The sequence below is a fragment of the Peromyscus eremicus genome, chromosome 6 (genome assembly GCF_949786415.1).
Source record: "Peromyscus eremicus chromosome 6, PerEre_H2_v1, whole genome shotgun sequence".
Classification (NCBI taxonomy): domain Eukaryota; kingdom Metazoa; phylum Chordata; class Mammalia; order Rodentia; family Cricetidae; genus Peromyscus; species Peromyscus eremicus.
The window spans coordinates 80076546-80099990 of NC_081421.1; the positions used below are offsets into that span (position 1 = coordinate 80076546).

General features: G+C 42.3%; 1 protein-coding gene across 1 annotated transcript; it reads left to right on the top strand.

The window, feature by feature from the left end:
- Positions 1–10436: 10436 nt before the first annotated feature.
- Positions 10437–23082, top strand: Kcna3 (potassium voltage-gated channel subfamily A member 3). Its single transcript, XM_059264945.1, has 2 exons — positions 10437–13607; positions 22793–23082. The coding sequence occupies exon 1, from the start codon at positions 10452–10454 to the stop codon at positions 12039–12041; it is 1590 nt and encodes a 529-aa protein (XP_059120928.1). The 5' UTR covers positions 10437–10451; the 3' UTR covers positions 12042–13607; positions 22793–23082.
- The last annotated feature ends 363 nt before the right edge of the window (positions 23083–23445 follow it).

Below are 23445 nucleotides of genomic sequence, written 5' to 3' on the forward strand. Positions count from 1 at the left end.
TCACAAATAAGAGAAAACATGAAGCATTTGCTTCTCTAATCTGGGTTACCTCACTCAAAATATTTTCTAGTTATATCAATTTGCCTGCAAGTTTTATTTTTCTTTCTATAATGGAATGCTATGTGCCACATTTTCATTATCCATTCATCAGCTGAAGGACATTTAAGTTGTTTCCATTTCCTAGCTATTGTGGATAGAGCAACGATGATCAGGGCCGAGCAAGTATATGAGGAGTAAGATGGCAAGTCCTTTGGGCATATGACAAGAAGTAGTATGGCTAGGTCATATGGGAGATCTACTTTTAGTTTCTTGAGAATTCTCCACAGTGATTTCCATAGTGGCTGTACCAGTTTGTGATCCAGCAACAATGAATGAAGATTCTTCTTTCCTTATGTCCTCACAAGCATTTGATATCAGTTACTTTCTTTATCTGAAATAGAAAATGGAAGCCTATGGAAACACAGAAGACCCCAGAGAGCCACAGCAATCCTCAACAAAAGGAATGATGCTGGAGGAATCACCAGGTCAGATTTCAAGCTGTATTTCAAGATAGAGTGATAAAAAAAACAGCTAGGTACTCTAGTTTTACAGAAAGGGAGAAAAACATAAGATTAAAAAACTCATTCAAGAGACAGACAGATAACTTGCTAGCCATTCAGAAACCTTAGCTTCACATTAGCATACTGCAATAAAAGTTTTGTTGTGATTGTTTTACGTGTTTTGTTTTATTTTGTTTTGTTTTGTTTTGTTTGTTTGTTTGTTTGTTTGTTTTTGCAGTACTGGGAATTGAATCAAGGTCCTCACACAAAGTAGGCAAGTGCTCTACCATTAAGTTATATCCCAGACCTTTATTCAAAGTCTTTTCCATTTGTAAGACAGCATCTCCTCAAATTGCCCAGGTTGGTCTTGAATTTGTGATCTTCTTGCCCACTGTCTCAGAGTGCTGGAATTATAATAGTTTGCTACCACATCTTGTGGGGATTTATGACACACTTCATGTATTGCTTGCTGCCCACTGGCAGAATTCCTTAATAGCATTGATCTTGCTAAGTATGGACCATGATGGTGAGGAAGAAAGAGCTGACATGCTTGTTCCAGCATGGGAAGCCTGTAGTGTCTCCAGGAAAAAATTTCATCCTCTACTTAGGGCCTCTGACAGCACCTAGATACAGGAGGATTTGATTGTGGGCCCCAAAGGAGAAGATGTCCAGGTATTACTGTATTAGTGTATTACTGATAAATCAGTAAAAGCCAAAGCTTTCGGGAGCAAAAACTTTGTTCGATATGAAAAAGGAAGTGACTATAGATGTGGCCAGGGAAATCAGGTGGGCATAATGGGGAGGCTGGTGAGTCCAGATAGGGCAGCTGAGCCAGAACCTGCAGTCACAGGATGGGGTGGATGTTGGGGTGGGCCAACTCATAACCCTGGTTCTGGGCCTGGGTAGTTGCAGGGTTGGTTAGCCCACCAGCTCTCACTTGTCCTCACCATCAGGGTGAGCTTTCCATCATTGCCATGGCTAGTTCACCCCTTGCAGTGATTAACAAGTGGTGGAATCAGTTCTTCTGCTTTCATATACTCAATGTGGGTTCTCCTACACCTGCACCATCAGGGCCAGCTCTACTGTGCTGCCTAGGCAAGGGGCAGGGGCCACTCTCCCAGGTGCTTCAGTAGGTGAGGGGCAGGGGCAGCTCTCCCACTCTGACCTCAGGGCTAGTTCTCCCACCAGCCATAGGTGGTGAGGGGGAAGGAGCATCGCTTCCATGCCCACACCACTATATGGCGGATGAGGGATGGGACCTGATATCCCATGCTCACATTCTCAGGGCAGTTCACTTACACTCAGTCAGCAGGGTCAGCTCTACTGTGCTTCCCAGGAGATGTGCAGGGCCCACTTTCCTGAGTGTGTCAGCTAGTAATGGGGAGGGTCAGCTCCCTCACCCACCACAGGCGGTAGGAGCAAAGGGGACAGCTTTCCCTCACCCTCACTACCAAGGCAGATGAGTGGGGTGTGGCCAGCTATCCCACTCTCACCATCAAAGTCAGCTCTACTGTGCTGCCCAGGCAGGGAACAGGGCCCTCTTTCCTGAGTGCTACAGCTGATAAAGGGGAGGGTCAGCTCCCTAGACTGGTGGTGAGGAGCAAGCGATAGATATGGGGGGACAACAACAGATGGGTAGTGGGGACAGCTCACTGTCCTCACCATCAGGATGAGCTCTCCCCTTCTCCCTCACCACCTATGGCTGGTAGAAGAGCTAGGCCTGAGGTCAGTATGGGAGAGCTGCCCCTGTCCCTCACTTATCCCAAGCTCACAACTTCAGGGCTGGCTTACCCACACCTCTGCCAACAAGGTCAGCTCTACTGTGCTGCCAAGACGAGGTGCAGGGCCTGCTCTCCTGAGTGCTGCTACTGGTGAGTTGCAGGGGCAGCTCTCCTGTCAGCATTGAGAGCATAGCAGAAACCAGGGGCCTCAAAATAGACCAATGACTCTTTGCAATGAACACTTGCAAGTAAAGACATATGGATAAAAGGGTTTACTGTGTGACTCACTGTGTCACACTACAGCTTCCATGACGAGATTGATTTTTTTTCCTTTTTTTTTCTTCTTTTTTTTTCTCTTAATTTTTATTTTATTTTATTTGAGGGGGTGTGGTAGGTTGCAATGGCAGAGAGTGGATACAAAGGGATGGGAAAATGAATGGGATGGAGATGCATGATGTGAAAGACACAAAGAATAAATAAAAAGAAAGTTTAAAATAGCATAATAGATAAATAAGATCAAACAATTTTCTTGAAGCTAATTCCAAACCTAAAAACATTTGACAGAAAATCTATTCACATGCATGTTGAGGCTGGCATCCTTTAGGTGAATTTCCAAATTCAAATGGAGTGTTATAGGGATAGAAAATCAAGATAATTTATCCTTTATACAGCTGATAGGTATGTGCATGTCAGTTAATTCATTATACACTTCATTTAAATAACTATGTAAGCAATATGTCTCTCTGTAAACTGGTTTTTCACTTCTAGCTCTGCCTGCCAAACTTCGTGATTCAATCACAAGACGTTCTAGAACTTCAGGGGGCTAGTAAGGATACAGAAGGAAGTTGAGAATGATGAGATGTGGTACAGAGAGGATAAATTCAGCTTTTGAAAGGTTCCCAAGGAGGGTGCCAACTTCTCAAGAGAGAAATTCTCAAAAGGATGAATGAAATTTGAGCGTTACCTGGGAAGACTTCCTTTCAAGGCATTGGATGATGGGAGGACACAGGGATGGGCAATGCAAAAGCAATACTGCTAGGTGGATGGAAGAAGCTGTATAGTTCCAGGAGGCCCATCTAGCACAAAGATTTCTTACAGGGAAGGGCTCAGCTCCTGGGCGCCTACTAACTGCTAAAAACAAAAACACTGTCTCAAGCAAGGCAAGTAGAGTTCAAAATAAGGCTTCAATCTCAATAGAGAAGATGGAATAATAGCAAGTCAAGTTCAGCTCTAATGTGATGCAAGCACCAGTAAGAGTTCAGAACCTCCTAAAGTTTTATAGATGGTGGGGAGTCCATCTCAGACTCTCCAGGCTTAGTGCAACAGGAAAGATCCAAGATCTACAAGCAGGGATGGCAGGAAGGAGGAGATTTTCAACAGTTTGGCATAGAATGAGTTTTAGAACTGACATGTCCCTAATCTGAAAATAAAGATGTCCAATGCATAGAGCTGCATCTGAGTCCAGTGGAGAAGGACACATCACAACATGCTTCTGTTTAATGTGTATCCACTTTATAACCAAACAAATAACATTAATTGCATTGTGTTTCAGGTATGATGAAGTATCCCTAAGGACTGTGTTCATGCTTTTGTCATTATACTAGTTGATATTAATTCATTATAGACTTTTATACACCTTCATTAATGTTACTATCAGTGAAAATGCAATAAAATTGTAGTACTACTGTACAGACATATTCTTGAATTGTTTTGTCAACACCATTGTAAAACCAATGAAAAGGTAATAACATTGTAAGATTAAGTCTGTAGTTTAATAAAATAGGTTTCAGTTTTCACCAGACTAGGAATAAAAAAAAAAAAAAAAAAAAAAAAAAAAAAAAAAAAAAAAAAAAAAAAAAAAAACCTCACTCAATCAAATTTATCCTTGACTTTATAATATTTCAGCAGGTTCTCAGAAGCATTTGTAAAAGCTTTTCAATTTCATGTTAACTTATGTTCCATAGTTCACATTAATGTCAACACAATCACATGACTAAAATAATTCCTTTTAGCTCTTGAAATAAAGAACTAAATTGCAGCTCGTCCAGCGCCTTACAACAAAGTACTTCATGGGAGACACATGAGGACACAAATTACAGGAATTCTCCAGAAATGTTTAAAACATCCTTTGTCAGATCCATTTGGAGAAAAAAACATGGTGACAGCATTATAGTACTGCTTGTAATGCTCCCCTTGCCAGAAAAATGTATGTTCACGGGTGCTCTGGAAGCCACTCCATTGTTTCTATTCAGTGTTGAGTGTTGAGAAGACTCACATCTGCAGATGAATAATTGCTACATACCAGGAGCCTTCACGGCCTATCTCATCATTAACTTCACCTCATCTGTGATTAGAGGTGTTACTGTGCCTGCTTCTTCAATAAATGAGCCAGAATCAGAAAAGGCCAAGCAGGTGTCCCTGTGCTTGCTTGTCTTCTCTCACGTGCAGAGGCTCATGAAGAAAGCGCTGGGCTTGCTTAAGATGCTTGGTTGAACATCGTGATTCTAACTCTTGGGTTGCATATTTGCTGACAAGATTTTCATCTTCCCTGACAGAAATGTTTTTCTAAAAATCACTCTGCTGTGTGAGAACATACATTACTGAGCCATTCTGAGGGACACTCAAGAGCCATCTTAGCCTCAGTCGGGACCCAGATCTGCATCTATTTCTGTAATAGCTTCCTCTGTACACATAGAGTCCTTTGAAAAACAATCATACAAATTCAGGAGCATCCATTTATAATCTTTGCATTGACGTTAAATCCACTAACTCCTTCACCATGGTCAATCATGTTTAAACTGGTGTTTCATAATCATTTTTCTGCTGATATATGACTTCACCAGCGTAGCAACATAACATACAGAGTAGAAATATAAAGTTGAATAACATGGACAACTGGGGCTTGAGGGTGTGAACTTTTCAGTGTGAATCCTGTTTCTACATTTCCTAGCCATGTTTTGCCATTATAATACTTGGTATTATACAAGCGTCTCTCTCACCCTGTGCTCAGTTTCTCTATCTGTGAAACGGCATAGTAGAAATACTGCCTGGCTTGAAATACTCTTGCTAGCTACCACACCTATTCAGTGCCTGTTCAGTGTAACAGCTCCCTTCCTGAGTACTCTTCGAAGGGTGATGATGGCTGACAGGGAGTAGAGAGATCTCAAAAGAAGTAGCTTCCAAGCAGGGATTAGAAGATTGAATTCACAGGTGGGATAAAGGCAGGAGTATCCAGCAAACTACAGCACCAGCAAAGGCCCAAGTGTGTAAGTGATGACCTGTTCAGGCCAGCACAGGGTGCAGAGATGCTGCCAGAACAGGTCAAAATCAGGTTCCACCATCAGGGCAATGCCAAAAACACCGTGATAAAATCTACCTTTACAAAAATAACTCAGCAACACCCTGGAGAATGAAATACATAAAAGAAACTGAAAATGGGAAGTCTTTTATGGAACCATTAATGCGGCCAGAACTGGAACATCGATGGTGAAAAGGAAGAAGTGGGGATGAGTTGGCAGGGACTTGGGTGGATGATGAAAGGCACTTGCTGACAAACTGGACAGAAGAGCCACTGGAAGGAAGTGAGGATGACTCCGTGTTTCAGAGCTGAGTAAGAAAAACAGGAAAAGCAGCAAGTTGGGGAAGAAAGATAATGAGTCGGGGGCTATAAATATTAAGTTGGGGTTTATCTACAGGAAGAAAATCAAGTGGGGAGTTTGAAGTACATTTCTCGTGTTCAGGATAGACTCACTCAGGGTGGTGGGGAAGTGGGAAAGAAGGAAAAATGGGGTTAAAAGGGTAGAATTTTTTACAAAGGGAAAGAAAACAAAGAATCCTTGCATATCTGCACAGTCCAGCTATTTCCAGACCTGGACAGGTACCATTCCAAGATAATTCTCTACAGCAGCTGGCTCACCACTGTCCCAGCTCACCTTGTGCACTCATCCCTAGTCTTCTCTTTCCTCCATCAAGCGTATATTAAGCATTCGCTATGCCAAGCACTGTTCAAAATTTGAAAGACACAGACAGTGAAAACTCAAAACCCTGCCTTTGGAGTTTCTGTCTTTGAGCAAAAGACAGCAGTCAATAAGCAAACAGCCAAATAAACACAAGACATATCTGCATTGGACTTGTCAACACCCTGCCATGGGGTAGGAGCTGAAGGTCCTGCAGTTTCCTAAGGACTTAGCAGCAGATAATGGTGGCTAGGAGTGAGGGGCTCATAAAGTCCCACCTCTCCCCAGTAATGGTCACTGGAGAAGAAACATTGTCTGCAGTAGTGTAACCACTGTCCATAGTCCCCCATATAAAATCAGACACACACACACACACACACACACACACACACACACACACACACACTGAGAGATGGAGAGAGGGGCGGGGTCCATGAAACTAGAAAAGGGACTAGTTGGAAGAGGAAGGGGATCAGTGGGTTGGGGGAGAAGTGAGGGTAATGCAAGTGGATATGATTTAAAAATTAATTATGTACTATATAAAATTATAATGAAAGCCATTATTGTATATAACTGATACATGTGAATAAAAAGACAAAATATAATTTCAGTAAATTAACGCAAGGGGGGAGAAGCAGACAACAGACTGCAGATGGAAAGGAGAGGAGAGAGTACTAATTTAAAATCAGGTAGTAGTGGTAAGGGAAGGCCTTTTTTACTTTTTGCATGAAGATATAGAGCAAGCAATGTGAAAATCTGGGGAGGGGGCATTTGAGGCACAGAGAGGAGCAAGCGTGAAGACTCTGATAGAAACTAGCTTGACATGATTGACAATCAGCACGGCCCTGCCTGGCTTCAGCAGGCTGAATGGCTACGGTTTACTTCTGCTATTTCTATACCAGTTTTTTGCATGTTAACTAAAAGCACTGAAATTTTTCCACAGGTTTATAGTCTTTCCTCTGAATTCTAGGTAATTCTCAATAAGGGCAAGATCTATATTTAAAGTTCGTAAGGCACAACACCTAGCATCTGGGTAAGTGTTCTTTCTCTGTTCTCTCATCTATGAATGTGGATTAGAATATTTCCTAATCCTTTCACATTCTCAAATACTCCAGAGCTCCTCCCAGATGTTGTTTCCCATCTGGTGAGCAAATGGAGAGTTATTTCTAGTCCTGCTGTGGTCAGTCAGAAGCCAAGGCTATGTGTAGAGCAAAATAGAAAGACCGAATGCCAACATTCACTTGCTGCTTGCAAACCTGGCGGCTTTACTTGGATTTGAATATTGAAGACTGAAATACTAAGCAATCCTGAGTAGGCTCTGAGAAGCTGTTTGCTTTGCCACAGTTCTACACTTAAACATTATAATAATATTATTATTATCCCACAGGGGTGTCATGAGGATTAATGAGACATTATCAAATCACTTTGAGCTACTCCCCTGGGGGTACTTAATAAATGGTATGTGTTCCCCCTGAAGTGCCACTTTTGACATTGATTTGTTCCAATGGAGTCGGTTGTCCAACAGGGCTGGAATGCACCCACCAACTCATTTCCCATAGGCGGCTGAGTAGCCATTAAAAGGCAGTGGCTTTCAGTTAAAATAAATATGAATTGAAAGCGAACAGTCAGCAATCAGAAGCAAATAGGCTGCTCTTAGAAATCCAGTATTTATCAAGTGCTCACAGTGATCAGCGTGAGTTTCCCAGTGTGATAGAATTCTGCAAACACTAGATTTGGAAATAATCCAAGATTTTAGGACTGGCTCTGTCACTCATTAGCTATGCAAGCTGAACAAATTGCTAAATTTCTCAGGGTCTCAAATACAAAATAAGGGCTGTCTGGACAAGCCCATCATCAGAGTCCTCCAGACAAGGCAACCCTATGAAAGAAGTGGAAATAATCATTTCTGAAGGCAAGACACTTCCCAGCAGGGAGAAATTTGTGACCATCCATCACAGGACCATCCTCTGCTCTAGTCTCCTTTGCCATTGATTAATATTAATTTCAATATTAATTCCTGCAAAAGGAAGAATAAATCATCTTCTAAGTCAGACATAGAAGTGCATGAAACATTCAGTCTTTAAAAATAGGGTCTTTGCCTTTCAGTGAGCTATCCTTGCAGGATGCAGTCTTTCTCATCCTTGGATTTACATATGAACATCCACCTGCTCCCCTAATCACCAGCTAACATAATGTATATAAAATAATGTGGTGACCATCACACAACATATAGCTCTGAAGTTGTGTGTTTAAGGGGGATTTATAGGGTTGCCCGGTATTTTCATCTGACAATATACTTAACTCTGCAATGCCCAGCACTGGGCTGGATGTAAAGTTAAAGATGAAGGAGTGATAAAGAATCTGGTACTTGTTATACCCCTGCAAGTACTGGCTGTAGAAACCTGTAGGGTGACTGCACCCCCAGCTCAGCTTCCCCTCACTCCTCATCCCAAGAATCGCCGTAGGGTCCTGGACTCCACAGAAGAAAGGTCTGCCTGGAGCAGAGAGAAGTACAAAGCATCGGTTGTTGGGGAATTCGACTCAACAAACAAATGATGAGTTCCCATGATTCCCAAGGTGCTTTGACGGTTGCTAAGAACAGAAGTTGCTCAAGCCCAGTCAATGAGTAGAGTTTGGCTCCTGGGAGAGGTGGTAGGGAAAGATGGCCACCAATCACTCTTACATCAAATTGCATCTTCAGATCACTTCAGGGAATGAGTAGATAGATGTCTAGACTACAGTCCCTCTTTTGCAAATGATTGTGATGATTCAAAACAGAATTTTGTAACTCTAGTATTTATACTTGGGGTCGCTAAAACGTCTGGAGGCAGAAATTAGGCTTAAAACAACCACAACAATTTGGGGAAACAGTTTACGGGGGATACATGTTTTCTCTAGGCCCAGATCAAGCAAGAGGGACACAAGCTGCAAAATGAAGCCTTTCTCACATTAGCAGCTAAACCTAGGCAAGTTCCCCGCCACAAGGACAGGAGGCATTACATTAAATAAAACCGAGGGACAGACATTAAATAAAACCGGGACAGACACGCTGCTCATGTCTGTCCCGCAGCAAGCCACTGAGTTATCTAACCACATAGATGAGATGTGGTGGATTTTCTTTACCTTTCCCCCTCTTATTTTCCCACTGGAAGTAAAACAAACTTTTAAAAATCAGGCTGCCCTCACTAATTCCAGCCAGAAACTTAGTCCTGATTCTGTCCAGGGTGAACTAGCCCTTACAAAAGTGAGGTCTATGAATGGCTCTAAGGACCCTCTTTTTAGACTCTTGGGAAGACTTCAGACCCTATGTACCCATTAACTCAGTTGGTCTTCCTGTCCAAACACAATCGTTTACAGCACCCACACACCAGGTTTTAGCAATCTTCTCTGCTCCAAAATCCGGATCCTGGCCCCAGACTCACCTCTTGCCCAAACTAACCACCTAGCCTTCACCCCCTCCTCCCACAACATTCAGGGTCAGGAGGCCTGGCACCTTGTGGCCCTGCTTCCTCCTTTGCCTGGGCCTTCTGCTACCTGCTCAACTGGAACTTGCCCTTCCTCCTGCCCAGGCAAAGTGTGAAGGGCCAGGGGGCCTGCATCCCAGGGCTGAGGTGTGGTTCTTCAACAGATCTAACAGCCCTGAGATTGGGCCACGCGCGGGAAGGGAATGCGCGCTGTCCAGAGCAAGTGGAGCCCAAGAATGAGGCCAGGAGGCGAGGTTCCTCCAGGGCCAGTCTGCCTGGGTAGAGGATCCGGAGGGTCTAGGGCAAGGGGGTGCAAATTGGAGGAGATCCAGTGACAAAGAACCGCAAGGAGCACGGCCGGGAAGCGGGAAGCGCGGCGCGCGCGCGGTGGGCGGGAAACCCGGGGGCGGCGGCGGCGGCGGCGGCGGCGAGGCGGGCGCGCGCCCCGCGGGGAGGGGTGCGGAGGAGGGAGGAGGCGTCTGGACCGTGCAGCCAGCCCCGCACACCGCGCCAGCCCCAGACAGAGCCTCGCTGCAGCCGCAGCAACAGGCGGCGGGCCGGGCTTGCGGGGCGGAGGCGGCGGTGGGGCGGGGAGCTCGAGGAGGAACGACTTGGGGCCGGCCGCTGCCTGCAAGGAAGAAGAGCACCGCCGCCTCCCGCGCTCGGCCGCCGCAGCCCTCCACCCGCCACCGCGCCCACCCTGCGCAGGACCCCGCGAGCGGCGGCGCGCGCACCCTGCAGAGCCCCGGCCGCACCGAGCTGCCGCCAGACATGACCGTGGTGCCCGGGGACCACCTGCTGGAGCCCGAGGCGGCGGGTGGCGGTGGGGACCCGCCTCAGGGTGGCTGTGGCGGCGGCGGCGGCGGCGGTGGCGGCGGCTGCGACCGCTATGAGCCGCTGCCGCCCGCGCTGCCCGCCGCGGGCGAGCAGGACTGCTGCGGGGAGCGCGTGGTCATCAACATCTCGGGGCTGCGCTTCGAGACGCAGCTCAAGACCCTCTGCCAGTTCCCCGAGACGCTGCTGGGCGACCCCAAGCGGCGCATGCGGTACTTCGACCCGCTTCGCAATGAGTACTTCTTCGACCGCAACCGACCCAGCTTCGACGCCATCCTCTACTACTACCAGTCCGGGGGCCGCATCCGCCGGCCGGTCAACGTGCCCATCGACATCTTCTCCGAGGAGATCCGCTTCTACCAGCTGGGCGAAGAGGCCATGGAGAAGTTCCGTGAGGATGAGGGCTTCCTGCGGGAGGAGGAGCGGCCCCTGCCCCGCCGAGACTTCCAGCGCCAGGTGTGGCTGCTCTTCGAGTACCCCGAGAGCTCGGGGCCGGCCCGGGGCATTGCCATCGTGTCGGTGCTGGTCATCCTCATCTCCATTGTCATCTTCTGCCTGGAGACCCTGCCCGAGTTCCGCGATGAGAAAGACTACCCCGCCTCCCCGCCCCAGGACGTGTTCGAGGCCACCAACAACAGCACGTCGGGGGTAGCCTCTGGGGCCTCCAGCTTTTCAGACCCCTTCTTTGTGGTGGAAACCCTGTGCATCATCTGGTTCTCCTTTGAGCTGCTGGTGCGGTTCTTCGCTTGCCCCAGTAAAGCTACCTTCTCCAGAAATATCATGAACCTGATAGACATTGTGGCCATCATCCCTTATTTCATCACTCTGGGCACTGAGCTGGCTGAGCGACAGGGTAATGGGCAGCAAGCCATGTCTCTGGCCATCCTGAGGGTCATCCGCCTAGTAAGGGTCTTCCGCATCTTCAAGCTCTCCCGCCACTCTAAGGGGCTGCAGATCCTGGGGCAGACACTGAAGGCTTCCATGCGAGAGCTGGGGCTGCTCATCTTCTTCCTCTTCATAGGGGTCATCCTCTTCTCCAGTGCCGTCTACTTTGCTGAGGCAGACGACCCTTCTTCGGGTTTTAACAGTATCCCGGATGCCTTCTGGTGGGCAGTGGTAACCATGACAACTGTCGGTTACGGTGATATGCACCCAGTGACCATAGGAGGCAAGATTGTGGGCTCTCTTTGTGCCATCGCAGGTGTCTTGACCATTGCACTGCCAGTCCCTGTAATTGTTTCCAACTTCAATTACTTCTACCACCGGGAGACAGAAGGGGAAGAGCAAGCCCAGTACATGCACGTGGGAAGTTGCCAGCACCTCTCCTCTTCAGCTGAGGAGCTCCGAAAAGCCCGGAGTAACTCCACCCTGAGTAAGTCGGAGTATATGGTGATCGAAGAGGGAGGTATGAACCACAGCGCTTTCCCCCAGACACCTTTCAAAACGGGAAACTCCACTGCCACGTGCACCACGAACAATAATCCCAACTCCTGTGTCAACATTAAAAAGATATTCACTGATGTCTAATATATGATACCGTTGACATACTGTGCCCAGTACTGTGTGGAACGTGCTCCCTTGGTCTGTGTATACCCTTGATTTATACATTTCCAGACCATTCATCAAGGAAAGGACGTGGAGAAGTGGAAAAGCACACTTCATTCTCCCTCTCCCTATTGCTTCATACTGAAACAGGTGTCTGTTCTGCAAGTGGGCTGCATTCTCTCAGCTCTTTTTTTTCCCTCTCTCTCTCTCTCCCTGTCTTTTAATTTTGTGACCAACAAACTTACATTAAAGCTTGACTTCTAGTGCACGCCCTATGAAAAGCTACATCCTGGAAGGAAATGAAACTAAAGATTCAGAGTAACTGTTTAACCTCAAAACAAAAGATAGTTGTTTCTTTACTGAGTAAAGGAGGCAGAACTTAAATGATGCTCCTGTTTGGTGGACCTTTCATTGCTGTTTGTGGACTATTTAATTACTTGGCCTCTGGATATGTGGACAGAAAGTCTAACTAGAGCCATGACTTATAAACTCACCATAAATTTATTTTGTTTTTGACTGGTCTTTCAGTTTGAATCTCTCCTCTAAGAATTGGAGGTTCGCAATAACTTTGAACCAAAAGGGAAATGGCCCAAATGTCCTGATATGAGTATTAACTCTTTGGAGTTTGCAAAGCATTTTGAAAGTATGAGACACGGATTCTAGTGAAGTTGTGAGTACGTGCCCCAGCCGACATCTGCAACAGTCTAGAAACTCGTTTACAGTGCTGCCAAGAGAAACCACAAAAATTCCTAATGTATGTGAGAGATAAGCTGCTTCGGTGTCACAAGAAGATTAAAGTGGCAGACACCCCTTCCAGCGGAAGTTACTAATTCGGACCTGACTGATGCAGTTCCCATAGCAACCTATGTTTCCTGGGAAACCCGAAAAAGGTTGTCATGGCATCTTTTGCTCTTTAGCCCCACCCCCCTCAGGCCTTGCCGTTTCCACAGTAACCTTTCCAGATGGTTCCTACTTATATGATTTCATAAGAAAAAAACACTATTTGAATAAACCACACAAATCAAGTGTAAGATGATAAAGAGGTGAAATGAATCTCAAAATGTTTTTTTTATATTTTATATAAGTCATTGATGTTATCCTATAATGACTGAATCAAAGGGAAAATATCATATTTGGAATGTTACGTGTAAGCCACTACAAGGCAAGATCTGAATTAAATGTCAGTTATTTGATGACAATTTTTAAAGATGCTTCTTACAGAGAAATGGCAAACCAACAGATGAAATGAAAACAGCAATATAAACATGTTCTGTACATAAGCAAGTGAAAGTCAGTGTACCCGAAGTCTTACTGCAAGATACCTTCAGATTTCCTCGTTAAAAAAGAAACACATCCAGACCCCACAACAGGACTGTCACCACCACAGCACTTGAAAAGCAAAATTAACCTCAAATATATGAGGGATGCAGATTTCATTGAGCGGATTATAGTCAATGAAAAGGAGGATCAGGAAATAGCCAGACCTTGAGAGAACACCTGCAAATTTCAGCCACATGCTGAGGGGTGCCAGCAAACAGACAGAATCAGGTGAGCACTGTGCTGTGTGTCTCTAAGAGTGGTCCTTTTTGCAGGGAGCCAGGGAAATGTCATTCATAGCTGGGTTTATATTTGCAAAATAGACAGTTTTATATTACATGCCAACTGGCCTTTGAAAAGATCATTATGAATTTTTTTTTCCATTTTCCCCCGGTTTCTGGTTATCTTTTGGTTTCCATTGTTCATTGCAAAAGGATACAGAAGATTCTCCTCTGAACAGCTTTCACCCAAGCTGACCTGAAAATTATTCTATTACTTTAACCAACCCACTTGACTTCTTAACAATTGGTTTCCCCCTTTAAAATGAATAAAAGGCAGACCCTACTGCTGGGTTAGTAGTCCAGTTTTAATTTACACAAGTAACTTAGTATCAGTAGGATAGTTCTTGAAGCAAATACTTAAAATTGAAATAGGATTGACATTTTACTTCAACATAGTCATTTTGCTTTATGTGTGTTGTATGAATTATACACAGCTGCTTTGGGGGTTTGGTGGCACATAAGTAGTCTGTCCCTCAGAGTACATGACAGTAACCTCATGTTTAAAGCTCATAAAATCATTTCAGGTAATCTCACATAAGCCTACCTAACAACGTATGTGTGCATTTGAGAGAGTGGGAGACATCAATGGAGACTATAACCAGAAATATAAGGGAAATGTACAAAAAAAGACAGAGGCAATAATTCTTTGTCTACCTGGTTGTTGTTTGTTCTTTGTGTCTGAACAGGATTTTTACCCTACTTTCCTTTGCCTGTATGATTTTCTTTGGGCATTGATCCACATTTTGATCTAATAGTTGATATTCTTGGTAGAAAGACATTCCTTTCATGACACATTTTGACACATTAGACACATTAGAGCAATCACATAAAAGACTAACATAAAGGTAACACTTTTATTCCTGATTTGAAGTGTAGGCACCTTGATTAATTCCATAAACAAATTACACTAGCCCATATTTTTTTGTGCTTCTTAAATAAGAGGAGTTTGAAGGAGACCTTTTGTTTTTTTAACCAGAGAACTAGCACAGGTTTTGAGTCCTAGCTTTCAGGTGATGTAATTGCTTCCTGTCGCCATATTGGAAACTCCTTAAAGGTTATAGGTTCTGTGTTTTGATTTGGGGATGCTTGATGTTTTGGGTACTGGTGCCTAGCAAAGGAAGCAGGGCCTCGTGTTTGTGAGGTGAACACTCTCCTCTGACATTAGTATTCCCTGACTCTTACTGAAGGGGCTGAAGGAAGCTGTTCTGCAGTCGTGTAGCAGGGTTTGTCTCCTGTTTCTACTGCATGACCTTGAGAACATTACATAACTTCTCTGTTCCTTAGTTTCTTTTCTGTAATATCAAAGTAATAAATAGTACTTCATACGTTGGTCATACTAAATAATTTTATGACATACATCAAATTAAGAGATTGCATTATTTTGTGATCACTACTTATGAACATTATATAATCGATACAAATTTTTGTGAATAATAAATCAGTAATTTCCTTTTTGTAATAACACAATTAACCTTTTTAAAGGATCAACAATGCCCTGGACAGTTCTGTAAGGCAAGTGCCATTAACTTCATTTTAAGGGGGTTGAAAGCTAGATGATGGATGCTAAAGTGATTCCCTATGGCTTCGAGCTAGTAAGACACCCAGCCACAGTTAAAAGCCAGGTCCTTATGACTCTAAAACCAATGCTAGTTTTATCGGGTGTCTTGAAAAATAAAATAAATCCCTTAGGCTTTTAAATTTGACATCAGTCCATGTTACTAATTAATGTGTAGAAACTTATTCTCTTCAGCACACTGAAAATTAACCCTTTCTTAATAATAAGATGTGTGCAACCAGGAGAATCAAACCTAAGTTATTTAAGTCAGACAGAGATTGACTTTCCTTCTAATGTAATTGATGTATCTGGATTTAACCTTAGAAGCTATTATCAGTAATGTTAGGGATACCCACCAGGACAAGGGTGTTTCTCAATTTTTATATTTATTTCCTAGTCACATGTGTTTTAATTGGCAATATGATATAAATTACTATGCTTTTCGTTCTCTGTACTTTGGTTAGGTTTCTGAGGAACCATGCCAGAAATTAATGTAAACATTTTGACTCTTGCAAGAAAGTACAAATTGCTTACAACAGGATAGAAAGCAGGAGGTTCTCAGGTCACTGAAACTTCTGGCATTAGTGGCTCAGCTAGCCACTCCCTGAGTCATTAAGAGACTGCTTAAAAAACATTAGGACATAATTTTGTCATGTATACTGGATGTAGCCCCTTCACCAAGGTTCTAAATCTTTTATATTGTGCAAACAGATAGGGATTTGAGTTTTAGAGTGTGTGCTAATGAATGTACATCTGCCTATGCCAATTAGCTTTGCCAGCTACAGGCTTCACTGTTGAACTTAGCTGAACATCTTGAGTGTTGAAAAGAAATTCTTGTGAGTTATGTGGCTGGGTCGGTCCAACTCAACACTACCTTGGGAGGATGTCTGTGCCCCATAGCCAGTGATCCAGAGCAAACCATAGAAGCTGACATTTGTTGTTTCTTTTTCCTTGTGTGGTGTTTTAAACTCATTGTGCCAAATTCAAACATCCACTAACTATGGCAACAAAACAGGACACCTACATGGAAAAGAAAGTGTCATTTCTAAGCTTCTAAACAGAATATCAGGATTGATCAACTTTTGAGTGCACAGTAAAGGAAATTTAAAATCATGATTTACATAAAGCTTATTTACATGTTTGTCATATAGCACACCCAAGCAACAACTTTATACACAGCATATAACTACAGTACATATGACACATATCAATAGGTCACTCCTTTGAGAACTATATTTTCTACACGTTGAAGTTTTCAACATTGTCTACAGCAGTTTCAAGCCCTTTCCACCTCTCGGCTATGAACAGAAGTAATAACACTTCCCACTAAAAAATTCAAAGAAGCATGTGCCCCCTGATCTAAAGACTTACAGAAACACTGTGAGATAGAGGTGAGAAGTTCTAGACCTGGAAAAAGCTATTTAGGTAGGGATGATGTCTTAGGGTGGGATGTTTTTTTTTCCTTTCTGTTTTGTAATGGGCCCTTTCAACTAAGGAATATAGAATTACTGGTTTGTAGGATTTCCTATTTTGTGCTGAGGCATGCGTGTGTGTGTGTGTGTGTGTGTGTGTGTGTGTGTGTGTGTGTGTGTGTTTTATACAACTTCTGTAAGGATAGTTACCTTTGAGGAAAGATAAATCAGGAGGAATTTAAAAAAAAGAATTAAAGTTATACAAAGTTCAAACCTTACTTACAAATTTTAACTTCCTGCCAGAAAATGGTCAGTGTTGTGTAGCATTTGGTAGTAGTATTCATCATATACTCATTCTCAGCTTGCAAATACAGCCTAATGATTCCAACTTGTTAGGTTTACGGCGGTTTAGCTGGGGTTTTAGTGGTGCTGTGGTCTAATTTTCTCTTCCAAATTGCAAAGAAAATATATTTACAAAAGAGTATTTTCATGTTCTCCCTCCCTTTTCTTCCTTCCTTCCTCCCTTTACCTCTCCATCAGGTGCGTTTTCCCTGCACTTCAGAATTTGCACCATCACTATCACATGCTTTAAAAAGGAGACCTAGAAAAGAGGCTCATCATTTTCTCGAGTGCCATATTGTTATCATAACCTATGTGAAGAATAGGAACAATGCCCTGGAAAACAGCTAGGGCTCTGGGCATTAGTAATATAGCAGTTGAATAAGCCCCGAATGGTGTTTCATCATATCTGAAGAATGTTATGAATAATTGTTTATTCAGGGTTTGGGCATTACAGACAGTGAGGTCCCACCTTCATTTGTGGAAGGACGCATGGAAATAGGAGAAGCATTTTCTCTTCCTGTGAGCTTCTAACTAGAACTGTCACTGTACAAAGTCTCTGGGGAATTCCTGATGAGATCCCCACCAGCTTTTTTTTTTTTTTTTTTAACTAAGAAAGTTATCATCAAACCCATCTTTTTCTCTTTTTGGTTGATTGGTTGGTTGGTTGGGGTTTTGGGGGCTTTTTGTTTGTTGGTTTTTGGTTTATTTTTTGTTTTTGTTTTTGGTTGGTTGGGTGGTTGGTTGGTCTAGGACATGATTAGCCTGGAATTCACTCTGTAGACCAGGTGTACCTTGAACTCGTAGTAGTCTTCCCATATAGACTTTACAGTGACTTGCATGGCCCTACGTAATTCCCTAACTCTTCTGGCCTTATTTGCCTTCCTGACACTTGATCCACGGTACTCCTCTTGCTCTTTTTAAAATGTAGAAGTCATCTCCACATTTCAAGGTTTGTGCTGGCTGCTCCTTCTGCATAATATGTGTGAGCATTGAAGCACCATCCATATGACTCAGTCCATTGCCTCCTGCGTGTGTTACCTTATCAGAACCTTCCCTAGCCAGTCGCTTACCATCGCAGCCCATTGTTCCTTCTCTATTTAATCTACCTTCTAACATAGTATATATTCTGTCTATTAGATTTATTAATTATTTTCTCTTTCCTTCCTTGAGGTCATGACCTGGAATAGTTCCTGAAATACATTTGTGTTCAGTATTTATTTATTGGAGGACAGTATGGGTTTTCTTGCATCATTTTCTTTGCTATGGAGCTCAGACTCCCCATTATGCTCTTATGAATAAAATTCCTGTAGTTCTATCCATTGGAAAGGCTTCCACTTAGTGTAGCATACTTCAGATTCCTACCAGAAGCTCTCCCCGTTTGTAATGGAATCCCTTAATATAAATAACTTAACTATGGGTATCATCAAGGGTGCTTAGAATTTAGGATGTTTCCCAGAGACCATGGATCCTACATAGTAGCTAGTAGAGTACTTCTTATAAATAGTAGTCCTCTTCATACCTGTGTGCACAGACTTATCGGCCCAAGTGGCACAAAAAATCCCAACAAACAGATGATTCCCCAGGGGACTTTACCTTTCTGTTAAACAAAGATACTGCCATGATTTTAGATAATATTGTGACAGATGTATTCTCTTTTGCAGGAAGTATAATTCTACTGATTTGTATAGAAATATTTCTCCCACTAATTTTTTTAAATTTTTATTTGTTTATGTATGTTTTTAAGGTATGAGTACTCTGTCTGCATGCATGCCAGAGAGAGCTTCAGGTCCCATTATAGATGGTTGTGAGCTACCATGTGGTTGCTGGGAATTGAACTCATGACCTTTGGAAGAACAGCCAATGCTCTTAACCACTGAGCCATCTCTCTAGCCCCAGAAATATTTCTCTATACTCCTTTTGAATTACCTCCATCCCTAGGCAAATCAGATGAGTGGATGAACTGGATATTTCTTCTGCACATCCAGGTGGCATAGTTTTCTTACTAAATGTGTCAACAAATTAAAATCAACGTATATGTTTGAGTTTTCATATGTAAACCAACAGAAGTTAGAAACTCATTTCAGCAGCCTATCTAATAGGCCTGTCTGTACAGGACCAAATACTCTATCTGTAAATATCTTGTTAGGTCTTCTTAAAGAAAGGACATAGAACAAAAAGTAGAAATAGTATTTTAATTTCTTATTTTTTATGCTTTTAATTTTTTCAATTGTGTTTGTATTTTGTGGGTGGGTGGGTGGGTATGCCCGCCCCACAGCCCCACAATATAAGTGTGGAGGTGAGAAGACAGCTAACTTTCAGAAGTTAGTTCTCTCTTTCCACCATGTGGGTTGCAAGAATCAAACTCAGGTCATCAGGCTTGGTGGCAAGTGCCTTTACCCACTGAGCCTTCTTGCTAGTACCCATATGTCAGATTTCTAAATGGCCACATTTGCAGGGTCCATCTACCCAGGAAACTAAAGACACATATTTTCTCCAAATAAAAACTGTAGTTTAATTGCTTTATTTTTAGAGTCTATAGACCTTTTAGCTGCAAGCATTTTTACTGATTTAAGAAGAGCAGTTTATTATGCTGTGTCAAATTTGGATATTTTACTTACATACTTAGATCTGTGAATTTTAGATATTTATTAATTATAGACTTAAATATTCTTCATGTTACTAAAAGTAGTATTGATTCAGTTTCACAATGAATTTCCTGTTTTATGGCAATGCTCATATCTTTCATGTTACCAACTTTAGGTACTGTTGTCTTTAAACCTTTTGTTGCTTGCCAAGAGTTCATAACTTCCAAGACTTCAATCAGAAAACTGTACATAATAGAGAAGAAATTTTTCTAGTCTTTGGGATCATTCATTACCATTTAGCTGCTAGAACTGTAGAACTTACTGGTAATGTGGCCAATTTTAAGACTTTTAATAGATGTCAAAAATATAGATACATCATAAGAACAAAGTTCCCATAAATCTACATTTTTTAGAATGACTTCAAGCCTTTCATCAAATACATGTTGTTCAAGCTTTTCATCAAATACATGTATATATTTCTTTCATTTTGGACTTGATAGAATTATGAGTTGCTTCTTTGCAAATGAGTAATTATTAAACTTTGACCACTCTTGTCCCCCTGTTGAGCAGGTGTCTTTAATTATAGGTCATCATTTTCCACAGTATCTCCTGTCTCTTTTATAGAATTGGTTTTGATACGTAATGTCTATTCATTTCTCTTCAACCCACTTCTTATCCACTAACACAGGCATCCTTATTACAATCCAGATATCACCTTTATTTTTTGTTCCTATAGAATTACAACTTTATCCACATTTATAACCTCTTAAGATGCTGTATGATACGTGTGTGTGTGTGTGTGTGTGTGTGCACATGTGTGCATGCATGTTGCTGGATATGTGTTTGTGTGGGTGCATGTGTATGTATGCAAGTGTATGTGCACATGTATATAGAGAGCAGAGGTCAACCTTGGATGTCATTCCTCAGAAGCTATCCCCCTGGTATTTTAGATAGGATCTCTCATTTGCCTGGGGCTTACCAAGCAGGCTAGACTGGCTGGCCAGTCAGCCCCAGGATCTCCACCTGTCTCCACCTCCCCCAGGATGGGTTTACAAGCACATACCACCACGTCCTGCCTTTTCACGTGGGTTCTGGTGATCAAACTTGGGTCCCTGTGCTTGTGCAGCGAGTTCTTTACCAACTGAGCCATCCCCCAGCCCCAGTACTACATTATTATTATCAGTAATTTCAAAGGCCTTCACAGGAAGTAATGGACACGAATGAGATTTAAAACAGGAAGCTCAGCCGCTTTTACTGAGTTGTAACCGTAGCAAAACAAGTGAAACCTGGCAGAACCATCTCAAGACAAATAGGCTGTAGGCTCACCAAGCAAAGAATGAGGGCTTAGGTTCTAAAATGGACACCAGATCATTCATGTTATTAGTGGCAATTAATAATTAAACCACTGGAGTTTTCATATTTTCATAATAAAAATTAAGTATATTTTGAATATACTCTTAATATTTCTACTCAAGAAAAATAGTGTAAAGAAAGTATTGACCACATGACCAAGTGTAATCCATACCACCAAGAAAAGTGTTTCTGCAGGTGATTGCCCAGCTCACAGTAGGCCTGTGGTATGTAGCTTGATGAGTGGACATTTCTCCCATCAAAAGCACAGTGAAATTCCAGATCCTCATCTTTGGGTATTTACCCAAGGTTCAATGACATCTGCTAAAGCCAGGAGTGGAGGAACAGTGTGGTAGTATTGTGTTCCCCAAAATATTGTGCACCCTAATAAACTTATCTGGGATCAGAGAACAGAAAAGCCACTAGATACTTATGCTAGAAAATGGTGGCATTCACAACTTTAATCCTAGCATTCCAGAGGCAGAAATCACTCTGGATCTCTGTGAGTTCAAGGCCACATTGGAAACAGCCAGGCATGGTGACACACGCCTTTAATCCCAAGAAGTGAGCCTTTAATCCCAGGGAGTGATGGCAAAAACAGAAAGATATATAAGGCATGAAGACCAGAAACTAGAAGCTTTTAGCTGGTTAAGCTTCCAGGCTTTCGAGCAGCAGTTCAGCTGAGACCCATTCTGATGAGGACTCAGAAGCTTCCAGTCTGAGGAAACAGGATCAGCTGAGGAACTGGCGAGGTGAGGTAGCTGTGGCTTGTTCTGCTTCTCTGATCTTCCAGCATTCACCCCAATAACTGGCCTCAGGTTTGATTTTACTAATAAGACCATTTAAGATTCCTGCTACAGAGCAGTCTTCTCCATGAGTCTGATAGATGTTCCCACATTCAACCTAGATTTAGCAGTCTCTATGTCCTTTATATTACAGACTCAGCAAATGTTTTGACTACCTAACCCTGATTTTCAAGTATCCTGTTTGTATTCACTCAACATAGCTATAACGAAGACCCACAGTGTGTCAGACACTGTTCAAAGCAGTAGGGACTTACCTTTGTAATATATAAACTGTCTGCTGTGTGCCACAGTTCATCTAGATTCTGGTAAAACTGAAAAACATACTGTCATTATCCTTTTATATTTTTACAAATTACTGTCTGTATTTCTAAGAGCTTTTCTAATGGGAGGAAAGGGAGGTCACCAAACAAGTAGCCTTTATTTCTTGGTTCTCCACAACCCCTGATAGAGAAGGTTTGGTTGTCTTAGTTCTTTAAAGTGATAGATAACTGCGCAGAGTCATATTTTAAGGGTTATTAGGTTTCTAATGAAAAGGGGCTAGGCCCTAGCACTCACGCAACTTTCTCCCCACTCCCCTTCCTTTATCTGTGTCTCCTTCTCCCTCCCCCAGATCCTCACCCCCAGTCCTCTCCATGTAGCACCTCTCTGAGGACAGAAAGCTTGTTCACTTCAGAGAGTTCTCATTTTAGCTTACCACAGGAGGAGATAGAACCAGAAATCTTTGGAAATCATTGAGAAGATAATACACTTTTCTAAAAACCACTATAAACCTGTCAGATGGCCTTGAGGATAAGGATAAATTCTTTTTTCCAAAAGCATACTATCCTACTGGCTTGGACTAATGGCACATTATTAGTCGAAAAATTATAACCAACGTAATCTTAAACTTCCTAAATTGCAAGTTAATGTCATTCAAAATATGGTCTACAATATTTCAAAAAAATGAAATTTTTTGAACTTTGCAGGTAACAGTAAGAAAACGTACAATTAAAAAAATTTGTGAATGGAACTTTTCTATTAGCATGAATTTTATAATTTCAAATGCTAAATATACTGTAAATTATTGAGTCTTCTCTATCCAACAGGTCCCTCAAGAGCCCCACATAAGGAACTACAGAGTGACCTTTACCAGAAGGATGCTCAGCTTTAAACTGCTTGGATGAGAGTGCAGTGACAGTTACATATTTTCATTTCAGTTAATATTCAGAGATACATCTCTAACAAATGCTTCATGTGAAGAAAGAACTCAAAGCTGGGGGGTACTCTTCATATTATGAATGGTACGAATGCTATCGAGCAGGAGAGAAAGAGGAACATTAAAAAATTTTTAAATTAAAAAAATAAAATGTTAAGGTATCATTTCAAACTGTTGACATTCTAGTGGAGTCAAATCATCCAAAAACTACAATCAGTGTCACAGATAAAGATAACCTCGTATGTGTTTCTAACAAGCCAACTATTGTTGTTGGTGTTTTTTTTTTTCATTTAAGTATTAGACTGTATTTAATTGTGGAACATGTTCCTATAGTCTATGTTCTGGGTTAGGTTTAACTTTATCTGTGAGTGTGTGATTATACCAAAGGCTTCCATTGGTAGACTAGCCCATTCACACAAATAAGTGAAAGTAACACTGTGCCCAGATGAATGGTATTAAAGACAGACTTGCCTAAAAGAAATGTGCCTTGCTTGATTAAACAGTCTTTTATTTTTTAATTCAAAATGATAGATTAACAAATTA

Bases quoted from the DNA above. Each gene is read 5' to 3' on its own strand.
- Kcna3 (XM_059264945.1), top strand. From the start codon at position 10,452: ATGACCGTGGTGCCCGGGGACCACCTGCTGGAGCCCGAGGCGGCGGGT.